The following is a 20,865-nucleotide window of genomic DNA, read 5'->3' on the forward strand; positions in this document are numbered from 1 at the left end:
TGACTTACATGGGGAAAGAAACGTCTGTAAATCAGCGGATAATTATTTGAAAACTAAATAAACTACCCAGTGTTAACTCTTGTATATCCTTTATTTTAATCATTAGGTTTTAAAAGTTATAAAATTATCTAAAAGCTGAATCCAGATGTATTTGATCTCTCCATTCATCTGACTGACAGAGAGCGGGAGATGGGAGGCGGGGCTTAAGGGAAAACTCTACCGCGCATGCTCTGTGGGCCCACATCCGGGTACTTCTGCTCTCGACCATGCTCTCAGGCAGGATCCACTTCTTGTGGAACTTCCATCAGTCAGAGTCTCTATCAGCTCTCATTAATATTAGAATATAACCCGTTTCTCTCAGGAGAAGAATAGACGAGAGGAGCTTTAGAACAATCCCACCTCTTCATCCGGGTCCTTATCTGCTGTTAGCTGCTTCATGCTAGGTGGCTAATGCTAGTCGGTGCTAGTCAACAAACTGAAGAATAAAGAGGAGCAGGAACACCGGGTAATACTGAGTACTTTTCCTATAATACTGTGTACTTTAAAAACTGATAATACTGAGTGCTTTTACTATAATACTGTGTACTTTAAAAACTGATAATACTGAGTGCTTTTACTATAACACGACGTAGGCCTACTTTTGCTACTGATAATACTTAGCACTTTTATTAAAATACTTTACTGACTACTTTTACCGCGGATATTTCAGCATGAGGCAAAAAATGAGGCTGTACCTTTGCTGGTACTATAGTATATGAAGGTTTGTCTTATATATCGTGCACTGAGAGGGGTTTAGTAAAACAAAATGTAAACAAGATTTCACCGCCATGTACTTTGAGATAAATGCTGTATTTCAGTGGTGGAAGAAGTACTCAGATCTGGTCAGTGAATAAAAGTAGCATCAAAATATAGGTAAAGTAGCGACAGTGAAAGTAGTCGTTGTGCAGATTGGTCCATTTCAGAATAATATATATGATATGTTTTATAATGATTGATCATGAAAGTGTTCTCAAAGCTGGTGAAGGTGCAGCTAGTCTGAAGTACTTTGTATACTGCAGGGTAGCTGGTGGATTTACTCCAGGTGGAACTAAAGTCTGATTCAACACTTGATTAGATTTCACATCATTCATCCACATCTGTGAAGTAACTAAAGGTATTAAATACATGTAGTGGAGTAGAAGTACACCATTCACCTCTGAACTGTAGAGGCGTAGCATACAATGTAAATACTCAAGTAAAGTACAAGTACCTCTATAGTTGTACTTAGGTACAGTACTTGAGTAAATGTGCTTACCACCTCTGCTATTAAGCTACTTCTTAGCTGTAGATTGGTTTTGTGTTGACTGTAGTGTTAATACTTATTTCAGAGACCCAGCAGGAGAAGGAGCACTGAGAGCAGCATGGAGGAGAAACAACGAGACCCCCAGAACTCAGGTCAGTGTTCACTTCATCACAATATACTGTCCCCTCCAAAACTATTGGAACAGGGGTCAGACAATAGGTCAGTATTTTAGCTTTTCGTTCCAGGTATTTACATCAAGATCTGTTAAACACCTAAGAAGATAGCACCTTTTGTTTACACCCACCCATTATTCAAGTGAGCAAACGTATAGGAGCAGAGACTTAAAACAATGTGAAAAGTGAATAATACTTAGTATTTAGTTGCAAATCCTTTGCTTGCAGTAACTGCATCAAGCCTGCGACCCATTGACATCACCAAACTTTAGTATTCTTCTTTCGTGGTGCTTTTCCAGGCTTTCACGCAGCCTCTTTCAGTTGTTGTTTGTTTCGGGGGTTCAGCAGGTATAATGCACGCTCAGCAGGGTTGTAGTCTGCAGATTGACTTCAGGTCTGAAACCTCCCACTTCTTTCCCCTGATGAACTCCTTGGATGTGTTGGCAGTGTGTTTTGGGTCGTTGTCTTGCTGCATGATGAAGGATCTCCCGATCAGTTGCATCCTTCTTTAAATTGGTAGACAAAATGTTTCTGTAGACTTCTGAGTTCATTTAGCTTTTGCCATCATATGTTTCATCATCAATGAAGATCAATGAGCCGTCCAGAAGAAGCCATGCAAGCCCAAGCCATGACATCACCTCCATGTTTGAGATGAGATGTGTGTTTGGGATCATGAGCAGATCCTTTCTTTCTCCACACGTTAGCCTTTCCATCACTTTGGTAAAGGTTCATCTTTGTCTCATCAGTCCATAAAACTTTGTCCCAGAACTTTTGATCCTCGTCTCTGTACTTTTTGTCAGATTCCAATCTGGCCTTCCTATTCTTAAAGCTAATGAGTGGTTTGCATCTTCTGGTGTAGCCTCTGTACTTTTGTTCCCAACGTCTTCTGCTAACGGTGGATTGTGAGACCTTCACTCCTGCCCTCTGGAGGTTGTTGGTGATGTTCCTTTACAGTTCTCACAATGTTTCTGTCATCAACTGCTGATGTTTTCCTCTGTCGAGCAGTTTGAAGTGTGATGCTCAGAACACCAGTGCTGTCTTTTTTCTTAACACTAGAACCACCAGAGGTCGCTGTATACCTAAAACCGCCAACGGGTAAAATGTACCCGCTATTGATTTTCAAGGTAGGCTACAATGTTCTTTTATTTATCATACAGAGCAGTGAGTGTTGATCGCACAGGGATGAAACTTATACCAATAGAATCTGTGGACTCTCAGCTTTTCATATCATATAGTTTGTGCAGATAGCATGAAGTATAAAATATCGCTAAGAGTGCTGATTTAAACGCTTGGTGTTAGACTTGTGTTTTGTTTCGGTACAAATCTCTCTCTCTCTCTATCTATCAATCTATCTGTAATTTTCTGTTCTATGGACATAATTGTCTACATAAACAGATGACGCAGACTACTTCTCTCATTGCGAGTGTCCATCTTCATTCAACTGGCACGTAACCGGCACACATGCATTACGTCCTCAACGTGAGCTTAGTCATCCAAGATCTTGTATTCTCCAAGATGTTACACTATCAATCTATCTCTCTATCTATAAGGAACCGCAGTAGACAAAAGGCGTTGCTATAGCAACAAGTCATGTTTACGCTGCATTTTCTATGAGGTAAATATTACCCGCTGGCGGATATGGGTATAAAAGGCATTTTTTTGGCGATTTTTTTCAATCTGACTTCATATTGACAATTGTTAACAACAGAGGGTGCTCCATAACACACTTTCAACTGGGAGACTTTAATATGTTATTGAAAAAAAGTTACATAAAATCAAAAAACAGCTGCGGGTAAAATTTACCCGTTGGCGGTTCTAGTGTTAAGGGCGTTCTAAATGGTTTTACTGGCTATGGCCAATGTTTGTGCAATGGCTCTGATGGATTTTCCATGGGGGGGGGAACTGTATTTCACATCATCAATCCAGATCAGTAAAGTAACTAACGGTATTAAATACATGTAGTGAAGTGAAAGTACACCATTTACCTCTGAACTGTAGTGGAGTAGAAGTAGCATACAATAGGCGCGTTCACACAGTTATTTTCCCACAATAGTTCATGAGAACTCTTTTAGTTCTGATGAACTAAGTACAGATCGCGTTCCCACCGAAATGAGTTCCTGGGGGAGGATTAGGCAAATGAAGCCGCTGACGTCACTTCTTCTTCTGCGTTGGGTTTACTGGCAGGCGTCTGTTTACCTTCCGACCTCAGACATGAGCTTCGTCTGAGTTATTTAAGCAAACACAAATACAGATCGTCGACCAGTCAAATGCAATAGCAATGCTGATTTGGAAGCGAAGGCGGTTAAGAAGGATTGACAAAAGGATTGCACGCGCCATGGATTGCGTAACCTGTGTGAAATGAATAAACTCTGCCAGGTGTGTCGTATGCACAGTAAATAGGCTCAGCAGTTAACACACCTTTATGATATATCCCCCTGAGAGCAACTGCATCCGTCTACCATGAACCCTACAGAAACCTACGTGTTAGTTTTGGCCCATAGTGCCCTCCATTTGTGTCGTGTAAAATGGGGGAAATAAAAAGTTAGCAAATCCCCATGTCCTCCTCAGAGCCAGAGGACATTCATAAAAACATTTAGTTTTAGGTCAAATAATTATTACACTGCTCTGAAACTCACTACACTAACTCCTAAGATGTTCCCTTACTATAATTAATTAAAATATGGAACTCACAACACTGGTAATTACAAACTTAACCATTTCTCTTTCTATAAATAGTGCTAGTGTTGATTGACGCCATTTTGAAATACAATGAAATTATCTTTTTCAAAGCCACACATTTGGGGTGGGACACAATAAATAAAGGTTCGCCAGTTTATAACCGATGAAACATGATGGTATCAGAATAATGACTTACATGTGATGTATAGGATGCTACACAGGTCACTGTAAAGATAAAGTGTCAGAGGAGAAATAAGCAAGATACAGGATCTGTTTAATCGCCATGTAGGTTCTCTTTTATTGCACACTCAAGACAATATTAATAACGGCATCACGCTGTCCCAGGTGTGTCGTATGCATGTAAATACAAGTTAAAAGTTTTAATGTAAATAGAAGTTAACATTTTCAATATAAAAGAAAGTGTCGGTAGTATCAAAACAATATAAGAGTGGCAATATATATAATAACAATAATAGGTAGGCTCAGCAGCAGACACACCTTAGTGCAAAGTGAAGTGTCAGTATTAATAACAGTGGCATATATATAATCACAATAATACAAAATTAACTGTCCCAGGTGTAGGTAATTTGGGGTGAAGTGTCTTGCCCAGGGACACAACGACATGCTGACTGCAGTGGGGTTTGAACCTGTTCTCCCCTGATCCGAACACCAACGGTGCCTTAATTGAAGGCATGTTGGATTTAATCAGCTCGCTTAGCATTCCCAGATGCTCCACCTGGCGTGCCGACACCTCCACCTGGCGCGAGTCAGCATGGCGCGTCATCACCATGAGCAGCTGGTCGTCCGATTCCTGGCCCTTGTGTGAATGCAGCAGCCGTTCGTCGTGCATCTCCTTGGCACGCAGGTCCTCATTCTCCTTGCTGACTATGGCACGGCGGTCCTCCATCGCCATGATGGTGTCAAGGAAGCTGTCATCCCGTGCCCGCTTTCCTAAGAGGAGAAATAAGCAAGATACAAGATCAGTTTAATCGCCGAGTAGGTTGTCAACAGAGACAACATTGGACATGATGCAGGCAGGGACAGTGTACAAAATGCAGGTGTAATGTAGAAGATAAGATAGGATCAAATAGCTGACGCTCAAAGTGCCCTTATTGTTTTGTGCTTAATGTATGCTTGAACTTTGTTTTATAGGGATTAGTGGACATCAGTTCGATGTGTAACCTTATTTCAAGGCCAGAGTAGTTACAGTGTAAGTGGATTGGCATCTAACATAACATGGCTGAGTAAAATTATAACCATCAATAAAAAAAAAGGAAAAATAAATAGAATTTCAATTACATTTTTACTTAAATGTGCAAAATATTAGAACATCAGTCTTTGTGACATGCAAATAATCAACTGTTTAAGCTTTTACCATTAACATGTAGAATGAATGTTGCAAATGACAGATGAAATGTTAGCAACTACAATGTAAGTTATTGTTTACCTCTATTCATTCAGTATAGCCACAGAGGTAGCATTATGTCCAGCTATTATGCTAATTGCTAACGTTATATCTCATTTTATCCCAGAGGGGAAAGCTCACTAGTTTCCAATCCAGAGAGAAACACCTCGCCTGAAACACACGATTAGTGCCATCAGCTAGTGAAGCAAATTACAGAATATTGCACACTTATTCACAAGTCAAAACGTTTTCATAGCGGCCGAGAATAGCTAGATAGCTAGATGTTGTTAGCCAGCTTGGAGCCGGGCTGCTAACAGTGTTAGCCAGTTCAGCTAGCATGGCTAGCTCGATCTACTGAGCAAGTAAAAGTACATCTGAGACCAGTATTGTGCAGATTAAAACAGTGCAGTGCATGTAGTTTATTTTACCTTTGTCGTCGTCCCGGTATGACTTTGTGCTGTGGACGGTTCCCAGGTCGGCTAACTTTGCTGAACAACGCCCCTACATTTTGCAGTTGGAAACTGCCTTCAGTAGAAGCTTCTGGATCGCGTCCTCCGAGTAAATTGCCAGAGGCGCTACACATCCTCATCACTCCACCACTCCGAAGATTTCATTAGTGTTAATAATAATAATAATAATAATAAATGTAATTTATATAGCGCTTCTCATCTGCCAAGACAAATCTCGAAGTGCTTCACAACAAAGGACACTGACACAATTTGAGAGTAATAATAATAAAAAATGTATAAAATAAAAATAAATGAAATAAAAGTCGGAGATAGCGATAAAGATTGCAGTACTCCAGGTGTACCGTGCTCAAAGTTTATTGGAAGGCCTGCCGAAAGAAGAGGGTCTTAAGGCCGGTTTTGAAGACCTTGTGGAAGGGGCAGATCTCAGCTGATCTGGGAGGGAGTTCCAGAGGCGCGGGCGAATGAGCAGAAGACTTTCCCATTGTTCGGAGACGTGTGCGGGGGATGTAAAGAAGAGGAGCGTGGCTGGAGCGGAGAGAGCGGGTAGATGTCTTGGTGCGGATGAGGTCACAGAGGTATTTTGGGCTTTGTCCATTCAGGGCTTTATAAGTGAGGAGCAGAACCTTAAACTGGATCCTGTAGTGGACTGGGAGCCAGTGTAGTTGTGCAAGTATGGTGGTTATGTGTGCGGACCTTTTTGTACCCGTGAGAACTCTGGCTGTACTTTTCAACTCTGGCTGTACTATTCAGTGTTGCCATAACTGCTTTCACAAAAGCTGAATGCGAGCAAATACAATGGCGGCTTCCATAACGTTTTCAGAGATTTACAGGGCGTGGTTTGTAATCCGCCCAGCCAATCAGACATATGAACCTTTTTCTCCCACGAAAGTCCCTGCTCTCTAGCAGGAACTGAAAAGGGGGTGTTACCTTCCCTCTTGGCTAGGAGAACAAAAGGGAAACGACACGACCAGATTGGAATTGGTATATGCTACCGGTGGTTTATTTGCAACCAAAAATGATGAACACGAGAATGTACACAAACAGTTTGACACAACCAAAGGGCCAAACTGTTACTAGTTAACTAAAGGAGAGCTCCAAAAGAGAGCTGCACAGTAATACACAAAAGGAAAGAAACGTACCTCACTTCTAAAGTGGAACAAAATAATAAACGGAACAAGGCTGTGTGAAAACGCCGCTGTTGCTGGTCAACAGGTGCTAATCACCTGGGCCCAAGAGTTCAAAGCTTTTAATCTCAATCAGATCCGATCAGATTTTGAAATCCCATTTTTTTTTTTGTGATCCAGGATCAGACAAGTCGGCCAAATGTTGTCCCTGGAGTTAAAAGCAATTCAGGATAGGATCAGTCTGATCCAGATTACGATTTTTCAAGATGACTAGATCCTGAATATCAGTGCTTTAACCTGTTAAACCCCGAGCCTGTTTTTCAGGTTTCAGGCTCGAAAATGACATTCCCAGAACAAATGACCATATCTTCCCTTCTAAAAGGGTTAAACTAATAATCTTTTTTCTCAAAGTAATGATAAACCTGTGAGTTGGATGTAGAAAAGTCAGATTCAATATAGATGTTTTTTATTTTAAAGAAAATTCAGATTGAACATGGTAAAAAACTGTAAATTATAGTGTCCGTCCAAAAAATATTTTGTACTTGTACCTTGGATGATGGGTTAGTAGACTAAAAGCTTTAGGAATCCAAAGTACAACATATAATAAGTACCCTGTATCAAGATTGATGCAAAACAAGTGATATTTGACCTTTTTAGACAGATTTAGCAAAAAAAACCCTCTTCTGGGGCCATTTGGGTGGATTTTCCATATCTCTGGCCCCCCCTTGCTCGATTTTGACATGTGACATCTCTTTCTGACCGTCAGAGCCAATGGAATCGAGGGGAACTCCCACATAGTCCTTATTTGGTCATGTGTATGTGTGAGACTGCTGCATCGCCGAGACCGGAAGCAGCAGCTAGCTGTGGTGGCTACCATTAGCAGCTAGCATTTACTCTCCGATTTTTACATAAAAATGGAATTATGGATTATAAATTCAATCAGTTTTTTATACATGGACGTTAAGAACCTATGGATTAACAGATTCAGCCGCGTTTTTTCTCATTTTAATGCCATTGAACACGTACTTTGATCAGATTGACAGCTACTTGTGAGACGATCTCCCTAGAAGCTTCGTAAAGGTACGTGTTGTGATGACAGTATTTGCTTCCCCTGTCGCGAGTCCGGATCACTCAATGATGATACTATATACCTACATAATCTATGGAGTCTCAGCTTTAATCGGATATCTTGTATGTGCAGCTATGATAAGTAATAAGGGTACTTTTATCTTGAGTTCTGTGCCAATGTCCGTTAGCATTTTTCGCTCGGGGGTAATTTAGATGCTTCTTGTGAGACTTGTGTTTTGTTTTGGTAAACATGGTTTGTATCGGCAGTTAGCTGAGATTATTTCCGTTAATCTGGTATAACACATTTAATAGGTTCTTAAATATTAAGATCCCCTGAGACACAGTATCGTGAAAAAAAGACCCAGGGTCCCCGCCGGCGGGGACCTTCGGGCTTAACAGGTTAATCCTACCGTTTGCCATCTAGATGATATGAAAAATAATACAAGGAAGACAAGAGACCACATTGCAGAGACATAATGTTTAATTATATTTTTAAATACATAAAGGACATCAAATCATAATGAAATTGTAATTAAAAAAAAATACTCCCACTAGGGTAACAACAATAAAGCATTCATTCAAAGGCAGCTGGATCATCCAGGCGTGCTTTGAGGAGCTGAATTCTCAGTGAGGTTTCAGTTTGCTGAAGCCGGCACAGCTGTATTTGTTTTTCGGCCAGACGGATCTGCATCTCTGCCCTCTCCGTTTCACGGCTCAGCAGAGTCTCGTAGGCATCATCCCTCTGCTCTGGTTTTCTGGTGCGCTTGCATTTTCTCTTTAGAGGTGGCTCTTGCAGTGTGTTATCAGGCCTGGCTGAAGGTCCAGCTTCTGGATCCACATGGGTCAGGAGGACCTCATCTTCAATGGTGTGTGTCACATCAGGTGCATTGACGACCTGAAATGAAAGTTTATCAATATACTTTATACCCCTTAATAAGATGATCACAAGCATGCAACCTGGAAAATTGTAGTACTAGGATGCTATGTAAGACATATAGCCATTGTAGTACTATGAAAATAACAATTATACAAGATAATAATTGTAGTTCTATAGGAACAAGGATAAAATCATACATACCTGCGACTCACCATCCAGTACAACGTTTGGTATTCCATGTAAAGATTGTGACTGCTGACCACCAATGATATCAAGTACCACATCTGTGTATTGTCCCCTTTTATGTGGTTTGTTACCCGTCTGTGGGTTTTTAGCCTGGCTGTGGTCTTTGGTAGCTTGCTGCTTCAAATTCTTCCACCTCAACCTCACTTGGTCCACCGTCCTCTTGTGTCCAGATCCTGTGGCATTCACATTGTCTGTAACTTCCATCCATATTCCGCTCTTTACTTTAGTCGCTCCACCCTCTCTGTTAAAGCTACCAACTATGGAGTCATAATTGTTCCTTACACCCAGCAGCAGTGCATGGGTCTCAGCAGATGTAAAATTAGGCCCCTTTTTGACCATCTTTCCAACTCAATGGTTTGGTCAGGTCAGCAATTAGTTTTATATGGCCTTGCTATTAATTACATAATTAACCACAGGCCCTAACCAATCTGGACATTCATTCCAGGTGTGTATTTGCAATTAGTTGTTATTCAGAGATTGATGTAGGCCTACTGACTGAAAGAAACAACAGTCAGAACACAGTCATGGCAGGGATTGTTCACATCTTCCATGCTGGAAGGAGAGGTTACCGCCAAAGGGTCCACACCGAGCGCCCCAAACCTCTCCAACAGTATACAACAGAAGAACTGTACAATCGTTTTCGATTTGGACTTGATGACATCAACTACATTGCTGATTTGGTCAGGCCACAACTGCAGGTCCTCATTGCCCTGCGCTTTTACGCATGTGGAACATTCTATGAGGTCATAGCTGACAGCATGGGAGTCCACAGGACAACAGTGGGTGAAGTGGTGACAGCTGTGTCTGATGCACTGGCTCGCCTGCTGGATCACTTTGTGACTTTTCCCACTGATGGCCAGATTGCCAAAGTGAAGCAGAACTTTTTTCTTCTGGGAGACATGCCCAACACCATTGGGGTGATCGACTGCACCCATGTACATATTCAAGCACCTCGTCAGAGGGAGTGGGAATATGTCAACAGGAAAGGGAGGCACAGCATCAATGTGCAACTTGTGGGAGATGCTGACCTTGCCATCACCAACTGTGTTGTGAGATGGCCTGGGTCAGTCCACGATGCACGTATCTTCAGAGAGAGCCGGTTGTTCACTGAATTCCAAACCAACAGGCCGGATGGAGTTATATTAGCCGACAGTGCCTACCCACTCCTACCATGGGTGATGACACCTTTTCCCACGGCCAACACTCCTTCACAGATGCGCTACAACAATGCCCATGGAAGAACAAGGTGTGCCATTGAGCGCTTGAATGGAGTACTGAAGAGGCGTTTTGCATGCCTCAACTATCTGAGAGTGGAACCCCAAGGAGCATGCCAAATAACACTGGCTTGTATTGTGCTACACAATATCGCTGTCCATCGCAGAGTCCCCCTCTCTGACATCGATGATCCCCCAGAGCCCCTCGCACCTGCTGATGATCTAGGCCCACCTATGGATTTCCCTCTAAATGAGAGACTGAGTGGTGGTGCAAGGCGAGATGCTATTGCAGGGGTGGCCAACCAGTCAGAGGTTAAGAGCCACATTTTTTCTATGTTATTGCAAAGAGCCACATCAAACACACAGTCACTGATACCGCTTGTTTCAGTTTTTTGTTTTCTGGAGACAAGATTTCAACCACGTCACTGATGCATTTTTGTGGCATTGGGATATATTTTTTAAATCCTCTGGAGCAGAGAGAGGAGCTGTGGATTGTGGATTGTTATTGATTAATGCATCAGTGTTTCTTAGGGTCAACAACACTAAACCCACAACTTAAGATGAAAGCGTTTAGTTTATTTAATAAAAGAGCACATGTTCAATGTGAAAAGTGACAGTAGTTATAGATTATTTGCAATTTGGTGGTATATATATATATATATATTTTTTTTAAAATTATATATATATAACACCTTGAATTCCAGGGGGGGCGCGGGGCTCCGTTGGCGGGCAGCGCCCCTCCAAGACAATGGTAGGGGAAACACTGGATAGTGTTTAATCAACGATAGGTTTTTCCCCCCTCAAAGGTGATTGGTTCACTGCATTGCAGGTATTATTGTGATTGGCTCTTGGGCCACATCAAAATTAGACGCGCTGTCATCCTCTCATACTGACACCTGACACCACACATACACACGTAGGGAGAGCCGGGACGAAAGTAACACGGGACGAAAGTAACGGAGCTATTTTATCCGAGCCCGAACAACTTTGACCAGCCAAATTACGTCAGAATTATCAGTATTCAATACTTAACAGACCTACTAAATATCAGGTTTAACTGTCAGTGTTGTCACGATACCAACATTTTGGTTTCGATACCAAGTCAAGAATTGCGATTCCGATTCTTTTTCTTAAAAAAAGGGAAAAAGTCTTAAATGTAATTATTGTGCTTTATTTCACACCAGAACCATAACCATAACACAAACTTTTAAACAATGAGAACAATAAATAAAATAAATGACAAGAATTCGTATTAAATAAAATTAATACATTTCTCACAGACAGGCCTCATGGTGCCCGTAGGCTTGCCCTCACTGTCAGAGATATAGCTCAAATACATCGCTTCTGGCGTCTTTTTTCTCAACAAGCCGAGGCGCAGCAGCAGTTGTACTCCCACTTGCAGCCATGCTTCTGGTTTTCTCACATGCTCTGGCAGCTAGCGCGTGCACGAGAGAGGGGAGGGACTTAGAGCGTGCTTGAGAGGGGAGGGACTTCGAGCGTGCTTGAGAAGGGAGGGGCTGCAGGCACGGCTGCAGTGCAGGGAGTGGAAGCAGAGCGCTGAAAACACACGGCTCTTATTAAAACGGCGCTTTCTCACCGGAGTACTTTCCCCCGTCATTCTTAAAGTACCGATACTAATGAAACGGAGGAATCGTAACGTTTTTAACGGCAGGGTATCGCGGTATACCTTTCAAGTATCGGTACACCATGCAACACTAGTCAGGAGTCAGTGTCTCTCCCCCAAACTCACACATATAAAATTCGATATGAACTGAAGAGCCGCATGAAACTAGGCAAAGAGCCGCATGCGGCTCGAGAGCCGCGGGTTGGCCACCCCTGTGCTATTGTCTGCAAAACTTTTGAAAGGTGATGACAGATGATGGACTTTTTTTTGTTGAAGATATTTTTTATTTAATCTAAATTACATTTGTGATTGACAATCTTTGTTGTGATACTTTCATGAGCATAAACATTTATGTCATCAACATTTGGTTGAAAACAAAATAGGCCACCACAAACGTGAGCAAAAAATGGAAAAATAAAATGTATTTCCCATGAAGGCTAAAAATTGTGTATTATTTCAGTTAACAAACTTTGCCATCTAATTTAAATTGAAACATATTTTAAAATAAATTGTACAGTACATTTTGCTCTGGTAATCCACTGGAAATCCACCCCTCTGGTGGGATCAGGATAATCCAGTTTTTTGGGATCAAATTGATCCCAATCCTGTGTTGTCGGTTTGAACTACCCGTTTTGAAGATTTGATCCAGATTAAAGCTTGGATTGGATTTCATGATCTGATCGGATATCAAAGTGATCCTAATCCTGTATTTTGGTTTTGAACTACCCAAAGTCCAAATCTGATCTGATCAGATAGGGATTACAAGTTTTGAACTCTTGGGCCCTGGGTCTAAGCAAGACACACACAAATGCTGATCTACAGGCGCTAATCACCTGGGTCTAAGCAAGACACACACAAATGCTGATCTACAGGCGCTAATCACCTGGGTCTAAGCAAGACACACACAAATGCTAAACACAGCACACTAACAACACACTGCTAATCAGTGTCACTATCACAGGAACCCTACTTAACACACTGCTAGGCAGTCTAACAAAGCACAGAGTATGGCGGTAATATAACGAGAGGCTTGAGGCGTCTGTCCCACAGTACAGAGCCTCCAGAATGAAGTCCGTGCCCGGCCTCTATACTCCTCCCCCGGATGACGTGTCAGAAGCGGGCGGGGATATGATGACGTCAGTCCAATCGCCGCGGATGTTGCGAGGTCGGGACGGCCAATGACAGCAAAGGAACTGCACGGCTCATTTACATATGCACCCACAAACAGAGTTAATGGCATAACGAAAGTAGCGGCTGTAACAGGGGGTAAAAAGGGTTCTGATGAACTCATTTAGTTCAGGGGGCTTTTTGGTGTGAACGCAAATATATTGTTGTTCTGATGAACTATTGTGGGAAAAGTACTCCGGTGTGAACGCGCCAAATGTAAATACTCAAAGTATAAGTACCTCTATAGTTGTACTTAAGTACAGTACTTGAGTAAATGTACTTCCCACCTCTGCTGTTATTTCAGAGACCCAGCAGGAGAAGGAGCACTGAGAGCAGCATGGAGGACAACAAAGAGACCCCCAGAACTCATGTCAGTGTTCACTTCATCACAATATATTTCTAACACTGTTATCCCTTACACTGGGGAACAATTGTGTTATTTAAGGACTTTAAACCTTTACTTTTATTTAATGAGAAAACAAACTTGAACATTGTGGGGTTTATTTGACAGACTATTATTTTAGTTGTTAGATATATTACGGCCTCTCACTTTATCCGTCTCTTTTTTATAGAAACAGAGAAGAAGAAAGGAACCCAAACTTTTCAGCTGTGACCAATGTGTGAAATATTTCACTAGGTCAAGTAAACTTCAGATCCATTATCGTATTCACACTGGAGAGAAACCATACAGCTGTGACCAGTGTGGGAAAACCTTTTCTCATGGCACTAGCCTTAAAAGCCACAAGCGCATCCACACTGGAGAGAAACCATACAACTGTGAAGAGTGTGGGAAAACATTTTCTCATGGCACTAGCCTTAAAAGCCACAAGCGCATCCACACGGGAGAGAAACCATACAACTGTGAAGAGTGTGGGAAAACCTTTTCTCATGGCACTAGCCTTAAAAACCACAAGCGCATCCACACGGGAGAGAAACCATACAACTGTGAAGAGTGTGGGAAAACCCTTTCTCAAGGTATAGGTCTTGAAGTCCACCAGCTTATCCACACAGGAGAGAAACCATACAGCTGTGAAGAGTGTGGGAAAACCTTTTCTCGTGGCACTAGTCTGAAAGTCCACCAGCTTATCCACACAGGAGAGAAACCATACAACTGTGAAGAGTGTGGGAAAACCTTTTCTCAAGGTACAGGCCTAAAAGTCCACCAGCTTATCCACACGGGAGAGAAACCATACAGCTGTAAAGAGTGTGGGAAAACTTTCACTACATCAAGTCAACTCACAATCCATTGTCGTATTCACACTGGAGAGAAGCCATACTGCTGTGAAGAGTGTGGGAAAACTTTCACTTCATCAAGTAGCCTCACAATCCATCATCGTATTCACACTGGAGAGAAGCCATACTGGTGTGAACAGTGTGGGAAAACTTTCACTACATCAAGTCACCTCACAATCCATAGTCGTATTCACACTGGAGAGAAGCCATACTGGTGTGAACAGTGTGGGAAAACTTTCACTACATCAAGTCACCTCACAATCCATAGTCGTATTCACACTGGAGAGAAGCCATACTGGTGTGAACAGTGTGGGAAAACCTTTTCTCAAAGTGAAACACATAAAATCCACGAACGCACTCATACTGGAGAGAAACCATTTAGCTGTGACCAGTGCGACAAAGCTTTCACAAGATCTTATAAACTTAAAGTCCACCAGCGCACTCACTCTGCCTCCATCTGATCCTTTTCGGAGTGAAGCTAGCATTCCCCCTGCTTTATCCACATGTAAAGCTGACAAACAGTGACTTTACGTTCTAATAAACATCTTTTTTATGACTACATTCAGACCTCCCAAAATCCTGCTGTCCTCACACACAATTAGCTCTATATGAGAGTGCTCTTGTTAATACAAATGGTTTTTTAATTTACATAGAGCAGCCTTTATTACTGTTGCTGCGATGCTGAACGTAACAATGATCTGTCTACCAGCAGCCTGTAGATGAGACGTTTAGGAAACATCTGTAAATAGAAGCATCTCTGGATCTTTTACATACTTCCTAATCAATTATCCTTTATGTGTGCAGTTGTAATTTTAGTGAGCATCTAGTTCAGAATGTTTGTTGCCCAACACCTATTCACTTCCTGTGTGTAACGGTCACTGAATCGTTTTTATTCAACGTTTATGTTCAATTGAAAGGTTTGAGTTGCTATTTTGGTACTTTTTTTGTATTTACTTAAAGTGATGTTCAAAACACTACGAAACGTTAGGTATGAGAAGTGATAAAGTACATTTGTGACGTTCTAGTTTTGTTTGAACAAACATTGTTTTAGTGAAACTCTGATATAATATTATCTCATGTTCATTATTTGACTTCATTGTGACGGCCGTTAGTTTTCTGTGTTCTCAGTAAATGTGATTCTTGCTGCTGTAATAATCTGAGCTGTAAACTTAAAATTGTTCTTCTAGTTTCTCATTAAACTTGTCGACACAAAGAGACTCTTTGACTCATCATTAGAAACTGTTTAATGTTTTATAATGACTTACAATCACTTTGCATTAGGTTTTTATGAATGGACTTTATTGAACTGCTGCTAGAAAGAGTAAAAGAGGACATTGGTGTTCAATCGGAATCTCATTTCGTTTCATCTTCATGTTAATTTTCAGTAAGCATTTTTTATTTGACATTCATATGATCTGTTTCTTTCACTCATTACTGAATGTTTGTAATACTGTTGGGATTTTTTATTCCTGCATGGAGCCCTAAAAATGGTTTGGCAAATTTCAAGCTAAAGTACCTGCAAGATTAGTCTGGTGGGGGGGGGGGGGGGGGGGGGGTGTCAGGAGAAGATACCTCACCAACAGACACCAGTTAATCCACATAAATAACTGCACTTCCTCCACTGCCTCTCTGTCCCAAGGCGGTCCCCCAGGGTTCGGTGCTTGGTCCTCTCCTTTTCATCCTCTATATCCTCCCCTTGGAAAAATCCTCCGCCGCCACAACCTCCAGTATCACTGCTACGCGGATGACATCCAACTCTACATTTCCACAAAAACCATCACTGCCACAACTCACTCCACACTCACCAACTGTCTCTCAGAAATTAAATCCTGGATGCAACAACTACCTTCAACTGAACAGCGACAAATCGGATATCATCATAATCGGACCCACATCCCGCACCAACACCACCCAAAACTTCAACCTCACCTTTGACAACACCACTCTAACCCCCTCTCCTCACATTCGCAACCTTGGAGTAATCTTTGACAGCCAGCTCAAATTCGACAAACACACAAACCATATCACCAGGACTTGCCTTCTTCCATCCGAAAAGCATCGCCCGCCTCCGCCCCTCACTCTCCTTCCCGGCTGCTGAAACCCTCATCCACGCATTTATCACCTCAAGACTGGACTATTGCAACAGCAATCCTGTATGGTTCATCATCCAAAATTCTAAATAACTACAATACATCCAGAACTTGCGCTGCCCGCCTCCTCACCCGCTCCCGAGGACCACATCACCACCCCCCGCCCTTCAAAACCTGCACTGGCTCCCTGTCCGTCAACGAATACACTTCAAAATCCTTCTGCTAACACACAAAGTTCTCAATAAACCAGGCCCCCCCCTACCTCACCGACCTGATCCACCACTACACCCCCCTCCCGCAGCCTTCGTTCATCAGAAGCAAACCTCCTCTCTATCCCCACACGAACCAAGCTCTGAACCTGGGGGGACAGAGCCTTCTCCATCGCTGCCCCCCACCCTCTGGAACTCCCTTCCACAACACATCAGAGACTGCACCGACCCCCCCACTTTCAAAACACTGACCAAAACACACCTCTTCAGACTGGCTTTTAATTTGTGAATTATGCTGTGTTGCTGTTTTAATATTTATTTATTTTTTATTTCTATTTTTTATTCTATTTTATCATGTTTTATCAAACCACTGTAAAGCGTCTTTGAGCACCTGGAAAAGCGCTTTGAAATAAAATGTATTATTATTATTATAAGATGGGACATAAAGGGGGGACAAAAGATGAGGGGAGGAGGGTTTTACTCCTTCATCCTGTTGATCCTTAAGGTTTCACATAAAGTCTAAGAGGAGTCGTTGCAGAACAATTACTTCACATTTACATTTATAAATGCATGCTCCAATAATTTAGAGGAGGGGAGGGTCTGCAGGAAGTGGGGAGGAGTGTGAATGAGGGTTATATTTAGGGTTAGAGCTGCAGAGAAAATATTCTTATTTTTCTTAAAATTCTGACCTTTAAAATCAGAAATAACTTTTTCTTAGTATTTTATTTATTTTTCAGAATGTTATACTGGTGTGAAGAGTGTGGGGAAACGTTCACTAGATCAGATCAACTCAAAACACATCACCCTATTCACACGGGAGAGAAACCATACTGGTGTAAAGAGTGTGGGAAAAGCTTTTCTAGATGTAGTAATCCATGAGTGCTCAAATGCCCCTTTCACACCAACGCGGTTCCAGGGCCGGTTCGGAGCTGGAGCTTGAAAAGCCCCGGAATTCCTGTTCACACCTGTGACGAAGGTAACTTCGAGATTGTCCACAGTGACGTTACTGTGGACAATCTCGAGGAAACTGGCTTCCAAGCCAATATTTCAAGGATGCTACGTCATCGAGTGCCGCCGAAGGACTGTTCCAATGACCAGCATACTTGGAATTCCACTGAGTCCCTTAATTTCGAGGCTACACATGGGTAGACTTTGCGTACTTAAAATCTCCACAATGCTTTGCGCATGGACCAATTTCCCCAAATCTGTGGCGTAAAATGTAAGGTGGGGCCTCTCATATGACGCACACTTGCTAGGCTGTTCCATTCTTCGTTTTCCGAATGCCAAGAAGGATTCTTCCCAGCTTCTGAAGCAAGTGACTCAGAAGACATGTGCTACCAAGCAAGCATCCTCGCGATTGAGAAACGGCCCATGTCTGTGTGACAGGTAGTGTGTTGGTGAGATCCTTGTGGCTGCAGGATGTGTTCAGGGAGAACAGCAGGATTGAGGCTGTGAACTATGTGCAGATGATTTTAATAAATGCCCACACCGGGTTGTATTTTGGACGTTCCGCCTCTGCCTCCTTGCTTGGTCGGGCCGCTCAACGGTCAGCTTCACAACACTGCAGCGTAGCCGTCTCCAAGCTCCGGAATCCGGTTTTTTTCAAGCACCAAAAAGTTGTTGGTCTATAAAGCAAGCACCGCATACGTCACGCTTACGTCGGAGGCAGGGGCAGGGGCATCAGTTTTAATGTTATACCATAGTAATTAATGCTGCAAAGCTGGGTATTTTGAGCTTGGCGCATGCAGAGGCTAACAACAGCTAGCTCTAACGCCATCGAATAGGACGTATATGTACCTTCTTTCTCCAACGGATTCCTCGTTTAAGTAGATGATGATTGTAAAGAACTTTTGAATGTAGCATGTAACGACTGTAAAGTTGGGAGTAAAGTCGTCCCATTTCTTCCATTTCGTTTCGACAGAGCAAAACCAAAACGAGTAGCGCTTCAATACAATCGGTCATTGTTGTTGTTGTTGTCGATGTGAGGGGTTTCTGCGGGGTTTGGTTTGGTCAGGCACGCAAACGGTTACGTCATGACACAAGCGATGATGCAAAACGATGATGCAATGACTCAGCACCAGTCGGGCTCTGAGCGGTGTGAACAGAGCGGGAGCTGAACCGAATAACCGGTTCCAAACCAGAAAAGTTCTAGTACAGAGCTAGAACGAGAAAAGCCTTGGTGTGAAAGGGGTAACAGTGCAACTCTGAGAGCCAAGCTAGCTGTTTCCTCCTCCTGATGTCCTCAGAGCTGTGTTGTTATATTTTAAGAGTCTTTCTAAATTAAAATCGAGCCGTGACTTTTATACCTAGGCCCTCTGACCCCCCTTCCCTCGAAAAAAAAGAAGCGTTATTACGTCACAGCGTATACTTCAGCGGAATATCAAAACAGCGGCCCGGGGTGCAAAACGCATAAATGACAGCGACCCTCTACCACACAAATCAACACCATTTATATAAACACCTATCATGACAGGGCACCCACAGCCAAGTAACAATTACAAATGAATTAAGTCGGCACAGCGGCCCACATTGAAAATGACTTTGACTTTGATGATCAAATCACTTAAACACAAAGTCCATCCTCCTGTCCTTTTGGATGAAGCACTTGATGGCTGGTCATGCAGCTGAGCCTTTGCCACTCCAGTTTATCATTGTAACTCAATGTTGAAAATGACTCTGTTAATAATTTTGCAAATGATGTCATCACTATCACTGAAGTGAGCCATCATGAACGAACTTATGCTAATCATAAATATATCGATCATAAATCTATCGATTAGATTTGTGATTCAAAAATAATAAAAGTAGGGTAGACATGTGGATATTATCCGGCTGAACAAAACGTGCATTTATCTAACAGGTTCGTTTTCCACAGACCTTATTTCAAGCTATTTTCCAAAATCCTATGGAGAAATCCTACTGCTTTCTGTCGAGGGAATCCGAGCGCAGCTTACTTCCGGGTTTTAGGATGCGTCACTGCACCACTTGCATAGACTTCACAGCGGGCGGAACTTGTCATAAAGTCCGCGAAAATAAAGCCCGCCCATTTAGAGGGAAGATATGATTGGTCAATTGTACTGTCATTTGACATTACTCTCTCGTTGAGTTACTATAGCGGGGCCCTCTGTGAATGTAGAGAGGGACCACAAGCTCTCCCGTCTTCACATAACTCGCAGAGACGGCATTTAACCCTTCACATTCCAACAGAAACTGAACAGGCAGATTCGAAGGATTGATTTATTTGGAAATGTTATTTTAAATTCAATTAAATCAAGTTATTTTGGTAAAACTAATGGAAAAAAAAGTAGAGTAAAAATAATATATATAATTAATATGAAAAAAAATATTTTAATGTTTTCAAATATTATTTTTTATAATATCTTAGGCCCTCACAGAGGGCCTAGAGGGCCCTGACGGCTCGCCACTGTGACCAACAGTTATTCATTTTCTAACCAGCATTCACACTATGCCAACACGAGGCCACAGAGATGCTGCTTCTCCTGATTTAATTCATGTTTGGAATAATTACTGATCTATAAAGAAATGTTCTACTATGCTGTGTTTCAACCATGGTTTTCTTATAGCCTGTTATGCTTCAGTTAAAAAGTTACTGTTTCTCCTTTTATGAAATGTTCAATGTCCTGGGTTAAACTGCTAGCCTCGTTAAGCTGCATTGAAGGGATTTTGTTTTACTGTTCATTAATCTGCAGAGTAGTTTCTCTAATAATCTGTTTGGTTAATAAAATGTTGTGACTGGAAACGTCTTCTGGATGTTTTTGATAGTTCCTGTTCACGGTACGCAGTCTGTTCTGGTCTTAAAGAAGAACTAATGACAAATTCATCTAGAGAATATTTACAATGTTTGATTCTGTTTTTATATTATCAGACAAACAGACTCACATTCCTGCATATTTGTTATGTTTTACAGCAGATCACAAACATTTCATTCCCTTGTTTGAATTAATAAAGACAGGAGGAAACTGTTCAAATAAACTGATTTAAAG

General features: G+C 42.0%; 2 protein-coding genes across 3 annotated transcripts; one reads left to right on the top strand and one right to left on the bottom strand.

The window, feature by feature from the left end:
* The first annotated feature begins 251 nt into the window (after positions 1-251).
* On the top strand, positions 252-15,775 carry LOC117534123 (zinc finger protein 239-like). 2 transcript variants are annotated; one of them, XM_034198182.1, is made up of 5 exons: positions 252-505; positions 1,368-1,434; positions 13,634-13,699; positions 13,902-14,776; positions 14,861-15,775. In XM_034198182.1, exons 3-5 carry the CDS (start codon positions 13,667-13,669, stop codon positions 15,021-15,023), a joined length of 1,071 nt encoding a protein of 356 aa, XP_034054073.1. In that variant the 5' UTR covers positions 252-505; positions 1,368-1,434; positions 13,634-13,666; the 3' UTR covers positions 15,024-15,775. The 2 variants fall into 2 exon arrangements, with proteins under 2 accessions (XP_034054073.1, XP_034054072.1); XM_034198181.1 differs by having other exon boundaries at positions 13,902-15,775.
* Positions 8,776-9,663, bottom strand: LOC117534120. The gene is made up of 2 exons (XM_034198179.1): positions 9,280-9,663; positions 8,776-9,096 (listed from the first exon to the last, which is right to left on the bottom strand). Exons 1-2 carry the CDS (start codon positions 9,661-9,663, stop codon positions 8,776-8,778), a joined length of 705 nt encoding a protein of 234 aa, XP_034054070.1.
* Positions 15,776-20,865: the final 5,090 nt, after the last annotated feature.

Source organism: Gymnodraco acuticeps, unplaced genomic scaffold (genome assembly GCF_902827175.1).
Source record: "Gymnodraco acuticeps unplaced genomic scaffold, fGymAcu1.1, whole genome shotgun sequence".
In the NCBI taxonomy this organism is placed as follows: domain Eukaryota; kingdom Metazoa; phylum Chordata; class Actinopteri; order Perciformes; family Bathydraconidae; genus Gymnodraco; species Gymnodraco acuticeps.

Coding starts and splice junctions, on each gene's coding strand:
- LOC117534120 (XM_034198179.1), bottom strand. CDS start 9,663: ATGGTCAAAAAGGGGCCTAATTTTACATCTGCTGAGACCCATGCACTG. Junction 9,097..9,279: donor TACTGGATGGTGAGTCGCAG/GTATGTATGATT, acceptor CTTTCATTTCAG/GTCGTCAATGCACCTGATGT.
- LOC117534123 (XM_034198181.1), top strand. CDS start 13,667: ATGGAGGACAACAAAGAGACCCCCAGAACTCAT. Junction 13,700..13,901: donor AAGAGACCCCCAGAACTCAT/GTCAGTGTTCAC, acceptor TCTTTTTTATAG/AAACAGAGAAGAAGAAAGGA.